Source organism: Dipodomys spectabilis, unplaced genomic scaffold, assembly GCF_019054845.1.
Source record: "Dipodomys spectabilis isolate Male_0828 unplaced genomic scaffold, ASM1905484v1 ptg000018l, whole genome shotgun sequence".
In the NCBI taxonomy this organism is placed as follows: domain Eukaryota; kingdom Metazoa; phylum Chordata; class Mammalia; order Rodentia; family Heteromyidae; genus Dipodomys; species Dipodomys spectabilis.
In genome coordinates, this window is record NW_024870695.1 from 16,665,078 (window position 1) to 16,683,789 (window position 18,712).

The 18,712-nt window shown below is 45.9% G+C and overlaps 1 protein-coding gene across 1 annotated transcript in view; it reads left to right on the forward strand.

Moving 5' to 3' along the window:
• Window positions 1-8,703: 8,703 nt before the first annotated feature.
• Window positions 8,704-18,712, forward strand: part of Acsf2 (acyl-CoA synthetase family member 2) — a 31,326-nt gene continuing 21,317 nt past the window's right edge. Inside the window, exon 1 of the mRNA XM_042673902.1 lies at window positions 8,704-8,868. Coding sequence (XP_042529836.1) covers window positions 8,741-8,868 — 128 coding nt within the window. The 5' untranslated portion in view covers window positions 8,704-8,740. The remainder of the gene's footprint in view (window positions 8,869-18,712) is intronic.

Sequence of the window (18,712 nt, forward strand, 5' to 3'; positions counted from 1 at the left end):
TCCCCCGTGGCCAGACTCCAGGCTGCTAAAGGGAATAGGACTGCGCCGTGGATGACCTGGTTTCGCTTTCGCATCCAAAACAGCTCTCGTCCTTCTCACTCCAACCCCCGTCCCCTTTAAAGTAGGAGAAGAAGCTGGGCGTTCTCCAGAATGTCTCCCTCTCCCCTAGTTCCCTCCCAAGTCACCATGGTTTTAATGGATTGCTCGGCTTTCTTCTCCACTGCCTTGTTTCTCTCCCTCTTCATCTATCTTCACACTAAGCTCTCCTTCTCTTCTCCTCCCCTCTCACGGTTTTTCTAGAAATTTGGCCAAATCTCTCTTCTGCTCCCAACCTCCAGCGATCTGGAGGATGCAGGTCCCCTCCCTTTCTAGGCTAGGTCCTGCCTGCTTGCAGCCCTCTCACCGGCTCTACTCCTATCCTGGAGGCCCCTTCCACACCTCTCCTTCCCAGGCTGAGCCCTGCCTTCCCCACACACCTTCTCTTCCTGGCTCATGTCTTCCCCCTTGGTCCTTCACCAAACATTTCTACCCACCTGAACATACCAGACTGAACACACCAGGTTTCCTCCTCCAGCTCTGATCATGTTAGATTGTGTCACCTTCTACTCAGCAGAACCTCAGGCACTCACCCAACTGGATATTAATCCTGGCTCTGCCACCCACTACCTACAAACCTTAGGCTATGGATAGGTAAGAAAACTGGGTATCAAGACTGACTGTGTTAGCAGGACACCAGTGGCTCACACCTATAATCCTGATAGCTCTGGCAGGAAAGTCCCCGAGACTCTTATCTCCAAGTAACCACCAGAAAACGGGAAGTGGTGCCTCACCTTGAGCTGAAGAGCCCAGGGACAGCACCCAGGCCCAGAGTTCAAGCCCTATGACCAACACACACACACACACACACACACACACACACACAGATTGACCATGTAAATCACACAAAGAGTTTACAGCAGAGACTGGCACTTAGATAGTGTCAATACATATTAGTTGTAAATCATGATCTACTTTGCTACACTTTATGTGTCTATCCTACATTGTGGACTGTGCCAGCAGAAACTATCTTAACCTGAATGAATGAATGAATGAATGAATGAGGCACTTTTGCATCTCCAAATCTCAGTTTACTCAATTTGTGTGTGTGTATGTGTGCCAGTACTTGGGCTTGTACTCAGGTCATGGGCACTCTCCCTTAGTTTTTTCGCTCAAGACTGGCACTCTACCACTTGAGACACAGCCCCACTTTCAGATTTTTCGTGGTTAATTGGAGGGACTCATGGACTTTCCTGCCTGGGGTGGTGGCTTTGCATGTCAATCCTCAGTTGCCTAGCCTCCTGAGTAACTAGGATTACAAGCATGAGCCAACATCATTGACTACCCAGCCCTTTTTTGCTTTAATTATTTTTCAGGTAAGGTCTCATGTTTTTGCCTAGGGCCAGCATGGACCACAGCCTCCTACTTAAGTCCTCTTAGAGTAGCTAAGTTTACTCTGTTTTCATCAGTGGTCTGGTAAAATCTCATTGTGTGTGTGTGTGTGTGTGTGTGTGTGTGTGGTTGTGTGTGTGTGTGTGTGTGTGTGTGTGTGTGTGTATTTCATATGAACCTAGAAAAAGATATGGAAGCTTTGTTACAATGAATCTTACTACTTTTGTACTAAATTACAACATAGAAAAGTTCAATCTAAATTAGCAGTTAATGAGTAAATAAAATTATACAGTGAGACAGATCTGAGATCTCATCAGATTCTATTACCTTTAGACATTTTACCTAAGTTCTTCAAGATGGATTTTTTTTTTCTATCATAAATTTCCATTTGTACGGGAAGTTACTGGGTATGTGTTTGCATGCAAGTGCATGTTTACACCAGTAATTGGGCTTGAACTCAGGATGATTTGAGTTATGCCTACATTTCTAGCTTTTTACTGGCTAATTGGAGATAAAAGTCTTGCAGATTTTATGTTCCAGTTGGCTTTCAACTGTGATCCTCAGATCTCAGCCTCCTGAGTAGCTAGGATTACAGGTGTGAGCCACCAGTGCCTAGACTGGCCATCTACAGTTTCTCCCAAAGATTGATATCCTGACCCACAAAACCGATAAATGCTATCTCCTGTAGTAAAGGGATTTCTCAGAGCCTGAGGTGGAGACATTTTCCTGGTTTATCTGGATAAGACCTAATATATCTCAAGTGTCCGGGCACTGATGGCTCAGGCCTGTAATACTAGCTATTCAGGAGGCTGAGATCTGAGGATCACGGTTCAAAGCCAGCCTGGATAGGAAATCTGTGAGACTCTGATCTCCAATAAACCACTAGAAAACTAGAAGTGGTGTTGTAGCTCAAGCTGTAGAGCACTCGCCTTGAGCTGAAGAGCGCAGGGACAGTGCCCAACCCCAGAGTTCAAGCCCCACAACTGACAAAAAAAAAAAACAAAGAAAAGAAAAGAAAAAGGAAGCCAGATACAGTATCTCATGCCTGTAATTCTGGTTATTCAGGAAGCTGAGTTCAAAGGATTGTAGTTTAAGGCCAGGGAAAAGTTCAAGAGAGTCTATCTCAACCAACAAAAATCTTGCAGTGGTATGTGCCTCTCAAGCTACACAAAAAGAAATGTAAACAGGAGGAATGAGGTCCAGACTGGCATAAACAAGAGACCCTATTTTTAAAAAATAAACACTGAAGTGAGAGAAAGGATAAGTTAGGAGAGATGTGTGACAATGTTGTCAGATACTTTGTACTTATATACTGTTTTATAGAATGGGAACTTCTTTGTACAACTACTTAAAGGTAATAATTAAAAAAAAAACACCAAGGGCTGGGAAGGTGGCTCAGTGGTAGAGCACTTGCCTTGCATGCCTGAGGCCCGTGAGGCCCTGGGTTCGATTCCTCAGCACCACATAAGCAAAAAGAAAAAAACCGGAAGTGGCGCTGTGGCTCAAGTGGTAGAGCGCTAGCCTTGAGCTGAAGAACTGAGGGACAGCGCCCAGGCCCAGAGTTCAGGCCCCATGACTGGACCAAAAAATAAAATAAAATAAATAAAAAAACACCAAAACAGAAAGGGTTGGGGGTGTGGTTCAAGTAGTAGAGTGCCTACCCGTCTAGCAAGCATAAAACCTTGAGTTCAAATCCCTCTACTACCAAAGAAAAAAAAAGAGGAAAGTAGTGGAGAAAGAAGGAGAGGAGAGGGAGAAGGAATAGAGGAGACGGAGAAAAGAGAGAGAGAAGAAAGGCGAGGGACTGGGTGCTGGTGGCTCATATTTATATTCTTAGGAATATACTCAGGAAACTGAGATCTGAGGATTAAGGTTTGGAGCCAGCCAGAGAGGAAAGTCTATCAGACTCTTATCTCCACTAAAAAAGCCAGAAGTGGAGCCGAGGCTCAAATGGTAGAGCACTAGCCTTGACTAAAGAAGCTCAGGGACAGCGCCCAAACCCTGAGTTCAAGCCCCAAGATTGGTGCCAAAGATGAAAGAAAGAAAGGAAGAAAGAAAGAAAGAAAAAAAAAAGAGGTAAATTGAACACAGAGGTGAAATTACAGTGATGTGACTACAAACCAAAGAGCACCTGGTACCAACACAAGCAGGAAAAGACAAGAATGGTCCTTCCTAAGGAATCTAAAAGGGAAGGAGCTTTCTGCAAAGCCTTGGATTTAGTCCCATAAGACTCACTTAAGCCGGGCGCCGGTGGCTCACACCTGTAATCCTAGCTACTCAGGAGGCTGAGATTTGAGGATCACTGTTCAAAGCCAGCTGGGCAGGAAAGTCCGTGAGACTCTGATCTCCAATAAACCACTAGAAAACCAGAAGTGGTGCTGTGGCTTAAGCGGTAGAGCGCTCGCCTTGAACTGAAGAGCTGAGGGACAGTGTCCAAGCCCAGAGTTCAAGCCCCACCACTGAAAAAAAAAAACAAACTCATTTTAGATTTATGGCTTCCAGAACTGTAGAAGAAGACATTTTTAATGTTTTAAGTCATTGAATGTATATCATTTATTCCATTAGCAATAGGACATTGACACACTGCTAATTTCTCAAAACTCGCTCAGACTGCCAAGAGATCTCTGCCACCTTCCCAATAGCCCTCACATAGCCCTGACCACACCATATCACAGGGACAGTCCCAGGCTTAGGATCATCTAACACTGCCTTGAGGGCACTACCCTCTCTTTTCCTCTGAAACCATCAGGCCTGATACTAGAAGACAAGCAGTTGACCCGGGAACTGATGATTATATAAAGGAAGATAAGCTAGATAAATCAGTGATAACACAGAATCTTCCTCCAAAACGGACCAAAAAAAAAAGTCAAAGTAAAAAGATAACCATTTTCTTTCCTCTGCAAATGCAAGGCTTTCACAACTTTTGGCAGGTGCTGGGATTGTGCTTTTCAACCTGGGGCTATTCGCAAGAAAATGCTCTATTTATTACATTGGTATACTGGTTTGAACTGTGCTTGTATATTGGTGCTGTGTATTGGTTTGAACTCAGGGCCTCACACTCTTCCTTAGTTTACTGCTCAAGGTGGTGCTTTATTGAGCCATATATAAATATGTACATATATATTATGTCTATATATTATATAGATGTATTTTATTTATATATATTATATATATATATAAACTCCAATTTTTGCTGGTTAGTAAGAATCTCTTTGGTTGTCTGCCTGGGATGGCTTTGAAATGGGATTCTCAAATTTCAGCCTCCTACGTAGCTAGGATTACAGGTGTGAGCTACTAGCACCCAGCAAAATACTGATCCTTTAAGATCACATCTGTGGGCTAGGAATGTGGCTCAGTGGTATGGTGCTTACCTAGCATGCACAAATCTCTGGGTTCGATTCCTCAGCACCACATAAACAGAAAAAGCTGGAAGTGGCGCTGTGGCTTAAGTAGTACAGCGCAAGCCTTGAGCAAAAAGAAGCTCAGGGACAGCTGCTCAGGCCCTGAGTTCAAGCCCCTGGACTGGAAAAAAAAAATCACATCTGCTTGTGTTTGTCACCAGTTAATGCTGAGCAGACTAATGTTACTCTACGTAGAGTTCAGTCTGTTCCTCATTTTCACTTTCAGTTTGAAAGTGAGAAATACCCATTTTCATAACAAATTTTATCAGTCTTTTTTTGTTTGCTTATGTGGAATTTTCATATTAGCTATTGGATCTATTTGGCTTGATTGGTAGAATTATGTGTCAAGTGATTTAAATATCTTCTTCAAAGATGGAAATTCCCTCCCCTCCCTTTCTCCTTTCTATTTTTCTCTTTCTTTCTCTTTTTCCCTTCCTCCTTCCCTTCCTCCCTGCCTTTCTCTTCCTTTCATCTTTCCTTTCCTTTCCTTTCCTTTTCAGTACCCAAGCTTGAATACTGCCTGGGTGTTGTCCTTGAGTTTTTTGCTCAAGGCTAGTGCTCTACCCCTTCGGCCACACAGCTCCATTTCTGACTTTTTGGTGGTTAATTGGAGATATGACTCACAGACTTGCCTATCTGGGCTTCAAACCTCAATCCTCAGAAGAGCCCCTTGAGTAGGTAGGATCACAGGCGTGAGCCATCAGCACCCATTAGCCCATTCTCTCCACTTATTATGTGGCTGCTATGGCTTGTGTTTCTCTCTCTCCCTTTCCCTTTCCCTCTCCCTCTCCCTCTCCCCCGCCTCTCTCTCTCTCTCTCTCTCTCTACCACCCCCTTTCCCTTTTCCTCTCTTTCTTCCTCTTCCTCTTCCCATTATCTTATTATTGTAGCCCAGAATGGAAGATCCTCCCGCCTCAGGCTTCTAAGGGCTATGATCACAGATGTGTGCTACAATACTTAGAAGATTACAGGAATATAGGGAGAATAACTCATTAAAAATAACAATTCTTGGGGCTGGGAAGGTGGCTCAGTGGTAGAGAGCTTGCCTTGTATGCACGAGGCCCTGGGTTCGATTCCTCAACTCCACAAAAGCAGGAAAAGCCGGAAGTGGCGCTGTGGCTCAAGTGGTAGAGCGCTAGCCTTGAGCTGAAGAGCTGAGGGACAGTGCCCAGGCCCAGAGTTCAAGCCCCATGACCAACAACAACAACAAAAATTCAGCTGGGACTGGTAGTGAATGCCTATAATTCTAGCTACTAGAGAAGCTAAGATCAGGAGGTTTAGACCAGTCAGGCAAAAAGTTTTCCAGATCTTACCTCAACCAACAAAAATCTGGGTGTGGTGGTGCATGTCTGTCATCCCAGCTACTTGGGAAGTGTAATAAAAGGATTGAGATCTAGGAGAGTCTGGGTCAAAAGCAAGACTCTCATTCCAAAATCAATGAAAGCAAAAAGGACTGAGGGCATGGCTCAAGCGGTAGAGTGCTTGCCTAGCAAGTACAAAACCCTAAGTTCAAACCTAGGTATCATCAAAATAAAATAAAATGGCTATTTTTCACATGCCACAGTCACAACAGAAATTTAGATGAGATAAAGAAGAAATTTTCTCAAGGACATTAACAGCAGCTGACTAGGTACTTCTTGGATTTGATTAAGCAACCCTCTGACTCTCTTGTTTCATTGTTCTTTGAGACAAGGTTTTGCTGTGTAGCCTATGCTGGCCCCATTACTTAATCTAGGAGTTGGTCTACACTCTCAACCCTTTTGCCTGAGCTGATGAGTGCTGGGATTCCAGGAATGTACCACTATATCTGACAGGCCTTGTTTTTCTCTGTGAGAATCTCATCAACCTCAGTTCCTGTAACTGATCGATAGCACTTGGCAGGAAGCCTCAATCAGGACTATAATAATAGTTACTCAGGAGGTTCAAAGCCAGTCCAGGCAGAAAAGTCCGAGAGACTCTTAACTCTACTTAAACACCAAAAAGCTGGAGTGGCTCAAGTGGTAGAGTGCCAGACTTGAGCAAAAAAGCTGAGTGACAGTGCATAGGCTGAGTCCAACCTCCAGTAACCAGCACATATGCACACACACAGTTCATTTTCCCAAGCACAGAGAGATAGATATTAGGTAAAGCTGGGGAATAGGGCTTTCTCAGGACATCCAATAGCATGAGGTAAATGCAGGGAGGAACTCATCTCACCTTCCAGAACTGACCCTCAAATATTGTGGGCAGTGCCAGGTTTGTGGGACCCGCATCTACTACTCACAGAACAATCATTTATGCAGTGTCACCCAGCTATCTAGTGACAGAGCCTGCAAGTCATGCCTGGGACCCCAGAGTTGGGATTCCAGCCATGGTGCCATGTTCCCTGAGCACGATCAGAGACAGTGTATGTGTTTAATTAGTCCTTTCCTGTTTTGTTCTGTTTTGCTTGGCTTTTTCACTCAAGATTGGCACTCCACCACTTGGGCCATCCCTCCCACTTCCGGTGTTGAGCTCACTAGGAAGACATCCCTCTACATGCCTCATGATTTCTCTGATTTACTTGCAGCCTTAACTGGAAATAATTTGTCAGATAGTGATCCTGCCCCAGATTTAGAGTTCCAGGGGAATTTGAAGTCACTCTGAGGATCAAAGTGGCAGAGTGGACTCTTCCTGACCTCAGCTGAGCCAAGGTTCCCAGGGTAGGGCAAAAGTCCCCTCAGGCCAGACTCCACCCTCAGCCATCCCTTCCAACTGGCCCAGCTCCTCCAAGTCAGGAGAGGGCAGGCCACCCGGCCAGGACCTTTCCTCCTCCTCCTCTCAGTGTCTGGAGGAAGAGTCAACCCTAGTCCTAGGCAGTGTGGGACTAGGCGTGTACTCTGTGCCAAACCTTTGCAATCCAGTGCCATCTTTCCTAGCCAGGGCTGTAGAGAGACAGTGGATTCTGCAGCTCTGCGCACTCAGTCCTCCACACGCTCAGGCCTTAGGGGGCCAGAAAAGGGTGGGGCAGGAGAAAGTGTCGGGGAGAGGAGAGAAGGGGGGGAGGAGGGGGGGGAGGAGGAAGGAAGGGAGGGAGAGAGAGAGACCTGAGCTGTTCAGGTGTGTTTCCTTCCTGCCTCGGTCAGCCCAGGAAATTGGCCCAAGTTTAGGGCCAGCAGAGGAACGATTACGGACACAGATCCCAATCTCCCACACTACTTGACCCTGGAAACCCCACTGGAGGATCCAGGCAGAGATACTGGGGAGGGATGGGAGGAAGCCAGTGTGTTTGGAGTGACCAACTGAAGCTTACTTAGCCGGAACTTGGCGCCCCGAGATATGATACTCTTTGTTTCAGCTGTCTCTCTGCCCCCCCCCCCCCGGCCCCGGCCCCGCGGGGGTCTCCCTTCTATCTGGCAGGCTTTGGGGGTGCTTCTCCTTTGGCCTCTGGCTCACAACCTGGGGTGTGTGTATGGAGGGGGGGATACCACGTGACCCACGCGCTAAATGGGGAGCAGGGGACGCACCAGCCTTGGCCTTGGCACCTGAATTAACGCACGGATGACTTTTCTTTTATGAAGTTAACAAATTTGTTGCTCTCCTCCCTGCCCGCCCCCCACCCCCACCCCCAAATTCAGGCCTCCCGATGGCTGGGAAGGAAGAGGCCCTGTCTGGGGCTGCAGCCCTGGCTTTCGGATCCAGAGGAAAGAGCCGGGCAATTCCTGGAGAGTGGGCCGGGAGGGCTGTGGGGGGACCCCACCGCGAGGGTGGCCCCGGGCGCAGATTCGCCACCTCTTGGCCTCTCCTGGCCCCGCCCCGCAGGGTCCCAGTCCTCCGCACCCCATAGGCAGAGGCGACCCTCCCCGCCTCCTCGCCCGCTCCGCGATCGCCCCGCCTCAATTCGCTTTAAAAGTTTGCTCTGCTCGGGCGGGGACGCGCGGCCCAAGCGAGCCATGGCTGTGTGTCTCGGGATGCTGCGTCTGGGGAGACTGTGCGCCCGCAGTCTGGGGGTGCAGGGGACCCGAGCCACCCTCTCTCGGGGTTGGCCGGAAGCGAAGTGGCCATATATGCGCGCTCTCAGGTACCGGGCCCGGGAAGAGAGGGGGCTGGGCAGTTCCCCCCCCTCCCCTCCCTGCCCCCCTTCCCCACCCTGCAGGAAAAAACTCGGGGGTCCCGCTGGTAAAGCCTTCGCTGGGGATTGGCCTCACTCCAGCTAGCAACCCCAGGCTGTCCAGTTTTGGAGGCCGCACACTGAGGAGGAGGTACCCCCCACTCCTGCCCCCTTCCCCCCTCCCCTAGCACCTAGATAACTAAAAAAACTGGAGATGGGGGGTGGGGAGGGAGCTGCTGTGGTCCTGCTCGGACTCTGAGTTCTAGATCAGAGTCTAGATAGTTGTTTTCCTGGCATACTGGGCCAGGCATTGTAGACCAACTTTGGCCGTCTATCCTGAGGGGCAGGGGCAAGGGCCAAGACTTGGGCCTAGCCCTCAGGACACCGCCTCTGAGTTGGGTCCCTTTCAAGGATCAATTTGGGGATCAGTCCAAAGTGTCTCCTACTCAGGCCTCTAAAGATAGCAGTCTCTCCTATTTATTTCCAATATTCAATAGGAGTATCTGCTCCTGGGCCTACTTTCTTGTCCTCAATGCAAAGCTGGGAAGGGGGCTGGCAGTCAGGAGGTAGTAGAAGCTGGTGTCTCAGGAGATTGTAATGGGAAAATCCCAGATTATGCTGTGGGACAGGGTCAGTGTGATGTATCTTCACCAGCTAGCAGGGGGGGGCGCTTGCACAGCTCTGTGCCTTCCCTGCCACCCAGCCCCAGGCTCCATTGTCCACAGCACATGGGCCTGGCTGTGGACAGGGGAGCAGCAGCCTACACAGAGTGGTGTTTTGGGGAACTAGAGCTGATATTTGAAAACAGAACATTAAATGTTGGAGTATTGAAAAGAGAAGTTTGAGAGACAGATTTGTTTTTTGTATCTTAACATTTTATTTATTTATTGCCAGAAATCAAGCTCATTCTTGAACTTTTTTTTTTTTTTTTTTTGGTTCCTGGAAACTCTCAGAAACTAGAAGTGTACAATTTTATTATTTATTTTTCTATACTGTAGATTTAACTCAGAGCCTCCCTTGTGCAGGATAAACACTCTACCGCTCCGCTACACCCTCACACTACATGCAATACTTCATTTACTATTTGTTAACATTATTATTCTCATTATTATTACTAATGATACCAGGGTTTGAATTTAGGGTTTCAAACTTCCTAGGCTGGTGCTCTACCACTTTAGCCACATCTCCACCTTGGCTTTTATTTGGTTGGTCATGGGGCTTGAAATCAGGGGCTGGGAGCTGTCCCTGAGCTCTTCTGCACAAGGCTAGCGCTCCACCACTTTGAGCCACAGCACTACTTCTGTTTTTTTAGTAGTTAATTGGAGATGAGTCTCACGGGGACTTTTCTGCCCTGGCTGGCTTTGAACTATGATCCTCAGATCTCAGCTTCCGGAGTAGTTAGGATTACAGGAGTGAACCACCAGCACCCAGCTTCCCTCACTCTGTGTGTGTGTGTGTGTGTGTGTGTGTGTGTGTGTGTGTGTGTGTGTGTGTGTGTGTGTGTGTGTGTTAGGATTACAGGAGTGAACCACCAGCACCCAGCTTCCCTCACTGTGTGTGTGTGTGTGTGTGTGTGTGTGTGTGTGTGTGTGTGGTGGCACAAGGGCTTGAACTCAGAGGTTGGGCTCTGTCTCTTAGATTTTGAGCTAGTGAGCTCCACTTCTGATGGCTAGTGAGGTAAGACTCTCACAGACTTTTCCTGTCCTGGCTAGCTTTGAATTGATATTCTCAGATCGCAGCCTCCTCAGCATGAGTCCCTGGCATCTGGCTACCCCGGCTTTTTGCTAGTTATTTTGGAGATGGAGTCCTTCGAACTCTTCTGCCAAGACCGGCCTCAAACTGATCCTCCAGGCCTCACTCTCCTGAGTAACTAGGATTACAGGTGTGTGCCACAGGTACCTGGCTGCATACAGTACTTTAACAGGGCTCTACCGAATATTTTGTGGAAACTCAGGGTATCCTGGCTGGGGAGTGAACGGAACCTGAATGAAGGGAGCTGAGCACCCTTCTAGCCTGCCCCTCTGTGTTTCTCCTCCCTACAATGCCTACTTATACTTCCTGCACACACCCCTACCCTCACCTTCAACCCTCAGGACTTGAGACCTCTAAATAAATAAAATTAATTCCAAAAGTATATATAGGTGCTGCATTAAATCAGGCAGCTAGAGCTACTTAACAACGTTTTGACCTTTGACATTTTTGTGTGTAAACAAAGTAGGTTACTTACCTCTTCCACACCTGTGATCTCAAAAGGTCTGGGAGCCAGGCCTCAGGGAAATCGCCTTTTAAGAAGAGCCTTTGGTCTCATAAGAGAGTTCCTGAGAGTCTGGCCTAACTTCTTCCTATCCCCCTGACCCCATATCGTCCTTGTAGGCCCTATATCTGCTAAAGGGTCCTTTATTTGAAGCTTCAGACAACTTAGACGTGCAGTACACATTGTTTTTTTAAATTGTTATTGTAAAGGTGATATACAGAAGGGTTACAGTTACATAAATCAGGTAATGGGTACAATTCCTTTTTTCAGTACATATTCTTGAGAACATTTGCTGTGGAGCCTCTAGTGGGCATTGTGAGAATAAAACCAAGGAACTTGGCAGTCTGGTGACAGGAAGAACTAAATCAAAATGATCACTGTAGAGTGTTACGGGCCTTGTGGGAAAGGAAGCTCCTGGACTTCTGTTTTCTATGCTTTCAGAGCATGACCTACTCAGAAAGGTCATGCTCAAAAAGTAGCTGCTTTTCTGCTAGCCAACAACTCCAGGCATGTCACTTCAAGTTCCTGGTTTTGCCTGACAAGAGCAAGAATTTGAAGGTAGATTATTACCACCACCACCACTACCACCCCATCCTGCCTCCCTGGTCCTGGGGCTTGAACTTAGGGCCTGGACACTGTGCCTGAGCCTCTTTGTGCTCAAAGCTAGCGTACTGACACTTGAGCCACAGTGCCACTTCCGGCTTTTTCTGAGTAGTTTATTGGAGACTAGAGTCTCTCCGACTTTCCTGCTGGGACTGGCTTTGAGTAGCTAGGATTACAACTGTGAGCCAGTGGCGCCAGTTTAAGGCAGGTTATCTTGGATGACAGCCCTGGCTACTCTAACTACTCTTGAGTGGCCTTGGACAAGTTGCTTTGAACTTGGTTAGTTTGTTGCTAAAAAATATCTGCTTGCTAGATTGGCTAGTAGGTGAACTTAAAGCCTGCTTCCCAACCTTTTTTTTTATTTTTCTTTTTTTAAAATTGTGCCAGTACTGGAGCTTGAACTCAGAGCTTTATACCCTTACCTTTTTGTTGTTGTTGTTGTTCAAGGCTGGTTGGCGCTCTACCACTTGAGCCACACCTCTACTTCTGGCTTTTTCCCCCCTGGTTATTAGAGATAAGAGTCCTGGATTTTTCTTCCCCTAGCTGGCTTGGAACCATGATCTTCAGATCTCAGACTCCTAAATGTATAAGTCACTGGTACCTGGCCTAATACTTGATCTAGTATTCATCTTTTTTTTTTTTTGGTCCGGTCGTAGGCCTGGGCGCTATCCCTCAGCTCTTCAGCTCAAGGCTAGTGCTCTACCACTTGAGCCACAGCGCCACTTCTGGCTTTTTTCTTTTTTGCTTATGTAGTACTGAGGAATCGATTCCAGGGCCTCATGCATACAAGGCAAGCGCTCTACCACTGAGCCACCTTCCCAGTCCCTGTACCTTTGATTCTTATCAAGGGAAAAGTATCTTAAGTCAGCCCCACACCTGATCCCTAGAGACTCCTGAAACATCTCAAGGGGAAATTTGGAGTAATGACATCTCCTAGATAAAAGTATTTCAGGCTTTCATAAATTTCCCCTATCTTTTTTTCCAGTGCTGGGGAATCTAACCCAGGGCCTTGTACATACTAGAGAAATCCTCTACCCATGAGTTACACTTCCAGCCCCTCCCCTCCCCACTTCCCAGCCTCCTGTCTTCTTGAAAGGGTTTGCTGAACCCAAATCACAACTTTTGGTGTGCTTTTTCTACACATCCATAAATATACATACATAGGTATTTCCATTGGAGCTACTCAAAGTAAAGCCTCTACCAGTAGAGTATCTTGTGCAGTATCTTTATTGTAGCTCTTACTCCTTTGTAGTCTTTGTCTTTCATAGGCTGTAGATTCCCTCAAAGAGGTTATATTGGGTGGTGATCATGAGGCTTTATGGTATAATTACATGTAGTTAAATTTCACAGATCTTAAGTATATTGTTCAGTGAGTTTTAATGGCCTTACTCTTTCGTTATTGATGTTCTTCTTGCTCTAAGGGAATACCACAGAACTGAACAATTTATAAGAGATAGAGGCTCACTTAGCTCCTTGCCCTAGAGGCTAGGAATGCAAGAACATCACACTGGCCTCTGCTGAGCACAGGCGGGAGCCTTCCCTCTGGGTCATGACTTGTAAAGGAGATCACATGGTGAAACAGATCAGATATGCCCAGGAAAACACACAAAAACAAGGCAACTTGGGGCTGAGAAGGTGGCTTAGTGGTAGAGTGCTTGCCTAGCATGCATGAAGCCCTAGGTTCTATTCCTCAGTACCATATATAAACAGAAAAAGTCGGAAGTGGCACTGTGGCTAGCCTTGTGCAAAAAAAAAAAAAAAAAATCTTAGGGACAGTGCCCAAGCCCTGAGTTCAAGTCCCAGGACTGGCAAAACAAACAAGACAAGGCAACTCCCTCCATAACCTATATATCCAGGAATGGATCACTCCATTTATAAGGGTGGTGCTTTCACCATTCAATCATGTTTCCAGGGTCCCACTTACAAGTACCACTTATATATATACATCCATATATGTATATACATACATATATACATATATGTGTATATATGTAATATGACTTTGGAGAGTAAGGATCCAATATGAGTAATTTGGGGACACCTATATTATTGTTTAACACCTCAAGATACAGGACAATCTTTTATTCTTTCCCTCCCTTCCCCTCCCCTTTTTTTCTTTCTCTTTCTTTTTTTCCCTTTCTTTCTTTACTTTGCAGTCCTGTGGTTAAACTCAGGACTTTACACTTGCTAGGCAAATGCTCTTCCATTTGAGCCACAATACCAGCCCTTTTTGCTTTAGTAACTTTTTTTTTTTTTGGTCTGGTCATGGGACCTGAACTCTGGGCCTGGGTGCTGTCCCTGTGCTCTTCAGCTCGAGGCTAGCACTCTACCACTTGAGCCACAGTGCCACTTCCGGATTTTTTCTTTTTTTGCTTATGTAGTGCTGAGGAATCGAACCCAGGGCCTCATGCATGTAAGGTAAGCACTCTACCACTGAGCCACCTTCCCAGCCCATGCTTTAGTAACTTTTTGAATAAGGTCTTGAATTTTTACCTGGTTTGGCTTGGACTGTGATCTTCTTATTTATTCTTCCCATGTAGCCAAGATGACTGGTATGAACCACCAGCTTTTTTTTTTTTTTTTTTTGGTCTCAGGGCTTGAACTCTGGGCTTGGGTACTGTCCCTGCGCTCTTCAGCTCAAGGTGAGAGCTCTACCACTTGAGCCACAGCGCCACTTCTGGTTTTCCAGTGGTTTATTGGAGATAAGAGTCTCACAGGCTTTCCTGCCCGGGCTGGCTTTGAACCATGATCCTCAGATCTCAGCCTCCTGAGTAGCCAGGATTACAGGCATGAGCCACCAGCACCTGGCTCCACCAGCTTTTTATAGATTGAGATAGGTTCTTATGATTTTTTTTTTATTGGCCTGGGCTAGCCTGGAACCTCAATTCTCCCAATCTCAGACTTCCAAGTACATAGAATTACATGTGTGAACCTCCTCTCCCAGCTTTGAGAGAGAGAGAGAGAGAATATGTGTGCACATATAGGCTGAAGTTTGAGCCTAGAGGCTTGCATACTAAGCAACAGCTCTACCACTGAGAGCTATATTCCTAACCTAATGTTTGTTTGTTTACATGAGATGTAAGATTTATTCTAAGTCCAATTTTTCCCACTTTTCTTTTTAAACATCATAGGTTTTTTGTTTTGTTTTGGTCTTTGAGCTTGAACTCTGGGCCTGAGCGCTGTCCCTGAGCTCTTCAGCTCAAGGTGAGTGCTCTACTACTTTGAGCCACAGTTCCACTTGCAGTTTTCTGGTGGTTAATTGGAGATAAGTCTCTGGATTTTTCTGCTCTGGCTGGCTTTGAACTTCGACCCTCAGATCTCAGCCTCCTGAATAGAGCCTCCTGAATAGCTAGTATTAAAGGCATGAGCCACTGGCGCCCGACTTTATTTTTATACTTTTACTGACCACTGCTAAAATGTCCGTGAATGAAGAAAATGACTACTTACTGCTCTTTTTTTAGTTTTTATTTTATTACTATTTTTTATTGTATTTGTCAGAATAGTACCCTCATTTTCTACAATAATAGCTGAACATTGTAGCTGGTGTAAATATATCACTATGTATGTAGGGAGATAAAAATAGCAACTTTAAGGTTGGGTGCTCACATTTGTAAACCTAGCTACTTAGGAAGCTGAGATCTGAGGATTGTGGTTCAAAGCCAGCCTGGGCAGCAAAGTCTATGGGACTCATCTTCAATTAATCGTCAATAAGCTAGAATTGGTGCTGTGACTCAAGTGGTAGAGTGCAGCCTTGAACCAAAAAGCTCAGAGACAGTGTCCAGGTCCTGAGTTCAAGCCCTAAATACCAGTAAACACATACACACAAAGTTAACTTTATTTTTTGCTAAAACAGCTATTATAGGTTCAGACTCAGCAGTTCAGTTTGTCCTCCTGGCCAAGCATCCATCAGCCAATCTATACTTATGTCCAGACCCACTAGCAGGCCAACCACTAGCATAGTGTCCAAGCAGATTAGGAAAACAAGCTCTTCCCCCTCCCCCCGTGCAGCGCTATAGCATGTGGTTTGATGAAAGGCAGATGGGGTGGGTGGTGTGCTGGGAAGGCAAGAGCAAAGGACATGGGAAAGAAGAGCTTACCACTGCCATGAGCTTGGAGAGGCATTGGATCATTTATCTAAAGTCTTTTTTATATCCTTCCTGTCATAAGTTTAATGTATATTGTATCAGAGCATATATAAATATATTTTTGGTATTGGAGATTAAGCACAGTTTTTCTGCATGTTAAGAAAGCTCTATCCCTGAGCTATATACATCTAGCCTGATGTTTTTACACACACACACACACACACACACACACACACACTCACACATATCTACATATATTTGTACTAGTCCAGGGGCTTGAACTCGGAGCCTGAGTGCTGTCTCTGAGTTTTGTTTATTTGTTTTTTGATCGGTTGTGGGGCTTGATCTCTGGGCCTATGTGCTATCCCTTAGCTCTTCAGCTCAAGGTGAGCACTCTACCACTTGAGCCACAGCACCACTTCTAGTTTTCTGGTGGTTAATTGGAGATAAGAGTTTCACAGCCTTTCCTAGCAAGTCTGGCTTTGAATCGTGATCCTCAGATCTCAGCCTCTTGAATAGCTAGGATTACAGGTGTGAGCCACTGGTACCAGGCTGTTTTATATTTTTAATATGTCCCTGATTTCATAAGCAATGTTTGTGAGTGTGTGTGTGTGTGTGTGTGTGTGTTCTAGAACTTGAACTCAGAGCCTCTTGCTTGGTTTTTCCACTCAAGGCTTGTGTACTACCACTTGAACCACACCTCCATTTCTGGATTTTTGTTAGTTAATTGGAGATTAGCGTATCTTGGATTTGACTGCCTCACCAGTCCATGATCCTCAGATCTTAGCCTCCTGAGTAGCTGGAATTACAGGTGTGAGCCACTGGCACTTGGCATATCATTTGGTTTATGAAGTTTACATTTGTTATACCTGTCGGTACTTGTGTTCATGCTACATGAGTAATACGTACTCTTTGCCTACCTTTTTTTTTTTTGTTGGTCATAGGGCTTGAACTCTGGGCCTGGGCGCTGTCCCTCAGCTCTTCAGCTCAAGGCGAGCGCTCTACCACTTGAGCTACAGCGCCACTTCCGGTTTTCTGGTGGTTTATTAGAGATAGGAGTCTCACAGTCTTTCCTGCATGGGGTTGGCTTTGAACTGTGATCCTCAGATCTCAGCCTCCTGAGTAGCTAGGATTACAGGCGTGAGGCCACCAGCGCCTGGCGTTTCGCCTACATTTTTTTTATTCATACATTTGTACTTTTTTTTTTTCTCTGCCAGTACTGGAGCTTGAACTCAGGGGCTGAATGCTCTGTCCCTTAGTTTTTTTGCTCAAGGCTGGTACTCTACCACTTGAGTCACAGCTCTACTTCCAGCTTTTTGGTGATTAATTGGCAATATGAGTCTCTCAGACTTTCCTGCCTAAGCTTGCTTTGATTGTGGATCCTCAGATCTCAGCCTCCTGAGTAGCTAGGATTATAGGCGAGAGGCACTAGCATCCAGCTGCAGGACCGAATCTGTAACAGTGGAGTTGCTGTGTTGAACAGAGGACTTTTTTCAGCTCTCTTGGATATTGTCCTGGAAATCCCGGACTACTGTGACTACAGAGCAGCTAATGGTTGCCATTGTTCCAGTTCATTGCAATTCTTAGTATTAGGAGCACATATTTACTGTGCCACTCTGGAGGTCAAAGGGCAGCTCATTGTGATTTTAATTTACATTCTATGATTACCAATGAGATTGAGTATATTTTGCAGTGCTTATTGCTTATATTTTCTGTGCTTCTGTTCCTGTTCTTTACTCATTTAGTTGTGTTGCATTATTTGTCCTTACTAATTTGTGTTTTTTGAATGCTGAGGATTAACCTCAAGGCCTTGCATATTCTACTCTAGCACTTGACCTGTACACTCAGACTTCTTTGTCTTTATTTTTTTTGGGGGGGACAGGGATTTGCAGCTATCTTTTCCAAGCCTGGCCTCAAACTTGTCTCTGGAGTAGTTGGACTTACAAGTCTATACTTCACCCAATTAAATTGTGTGTGTGTGTGTGCTCGTACTGGGGCTTGAATTCAGGGTCTTGGCATTATCCCTGAACTTTTTGTTATAGGTTTGTACTCTACCACTCAAGCCACACCTCCACTTCTGGCTTTTTAGTGACTAGTTGGAGATAAGAGTCTCACAAACTTTTCTGCCTGGCTGGCTTTGAATCTTGATCCTCAGATTCTAGCCTCCTGAGTAGCTAGGATTACAAGTGTGAGCCACTGGTGCCTGGCTGTTTTGTTTTGTTTTGGTCCAGTCCTGGGGCCTGAACTCTGGGCCTGGGCGCTGTCCCTCAGCTCTTCAGCTCAAGGATAGCGCTCTACCACTTGAGCCACAGTGCCACTTCCGGCTTTTTTCTTTTTGCTTATGTGGTGCTGAGGAATCGAACCCAGGGCCTCATGCATGCAAGGCAAGCGCTCTACCACTGAGCCACCTTCCCAGCCCCTGGCTGTTTTGTTTTTTAAGGGCAGCTAAATATCAATCTTTTCTCTCTTATGTATACATTTTCTTTCTTTTGGGGCTGGGAAGGTGGCTCAGTGGTAGAGCGCATGCCTTGCATGCCAGAGGCCCTGGGTTCGATTCCTCAGCACCACATAAGCAAAAAGGAAAAAGCCGGAAGTGGCGCTGTGGCTCAAGTGGTAGAGTACTAGCCTTGAGCTGAAGAGCTGAGGAACAACGCCCAGGCCCAGAGTTCAGGCCCCATGACTGGACCCAAAAAAACAAAAAAACAAACAATTTCTTTCTTTTCTTTTTGTGCTAGTACTGGAGGTTGAACTTTGGGCCTCACGCTACCACTTGAATCATGTATCTTTACTTCCATATGAAATGCAATTTATAAACCTAGGCAGTTGCTTGTATTTTGAGTAATGTGTATTCTTGGCACCTGGAGACCAGTAG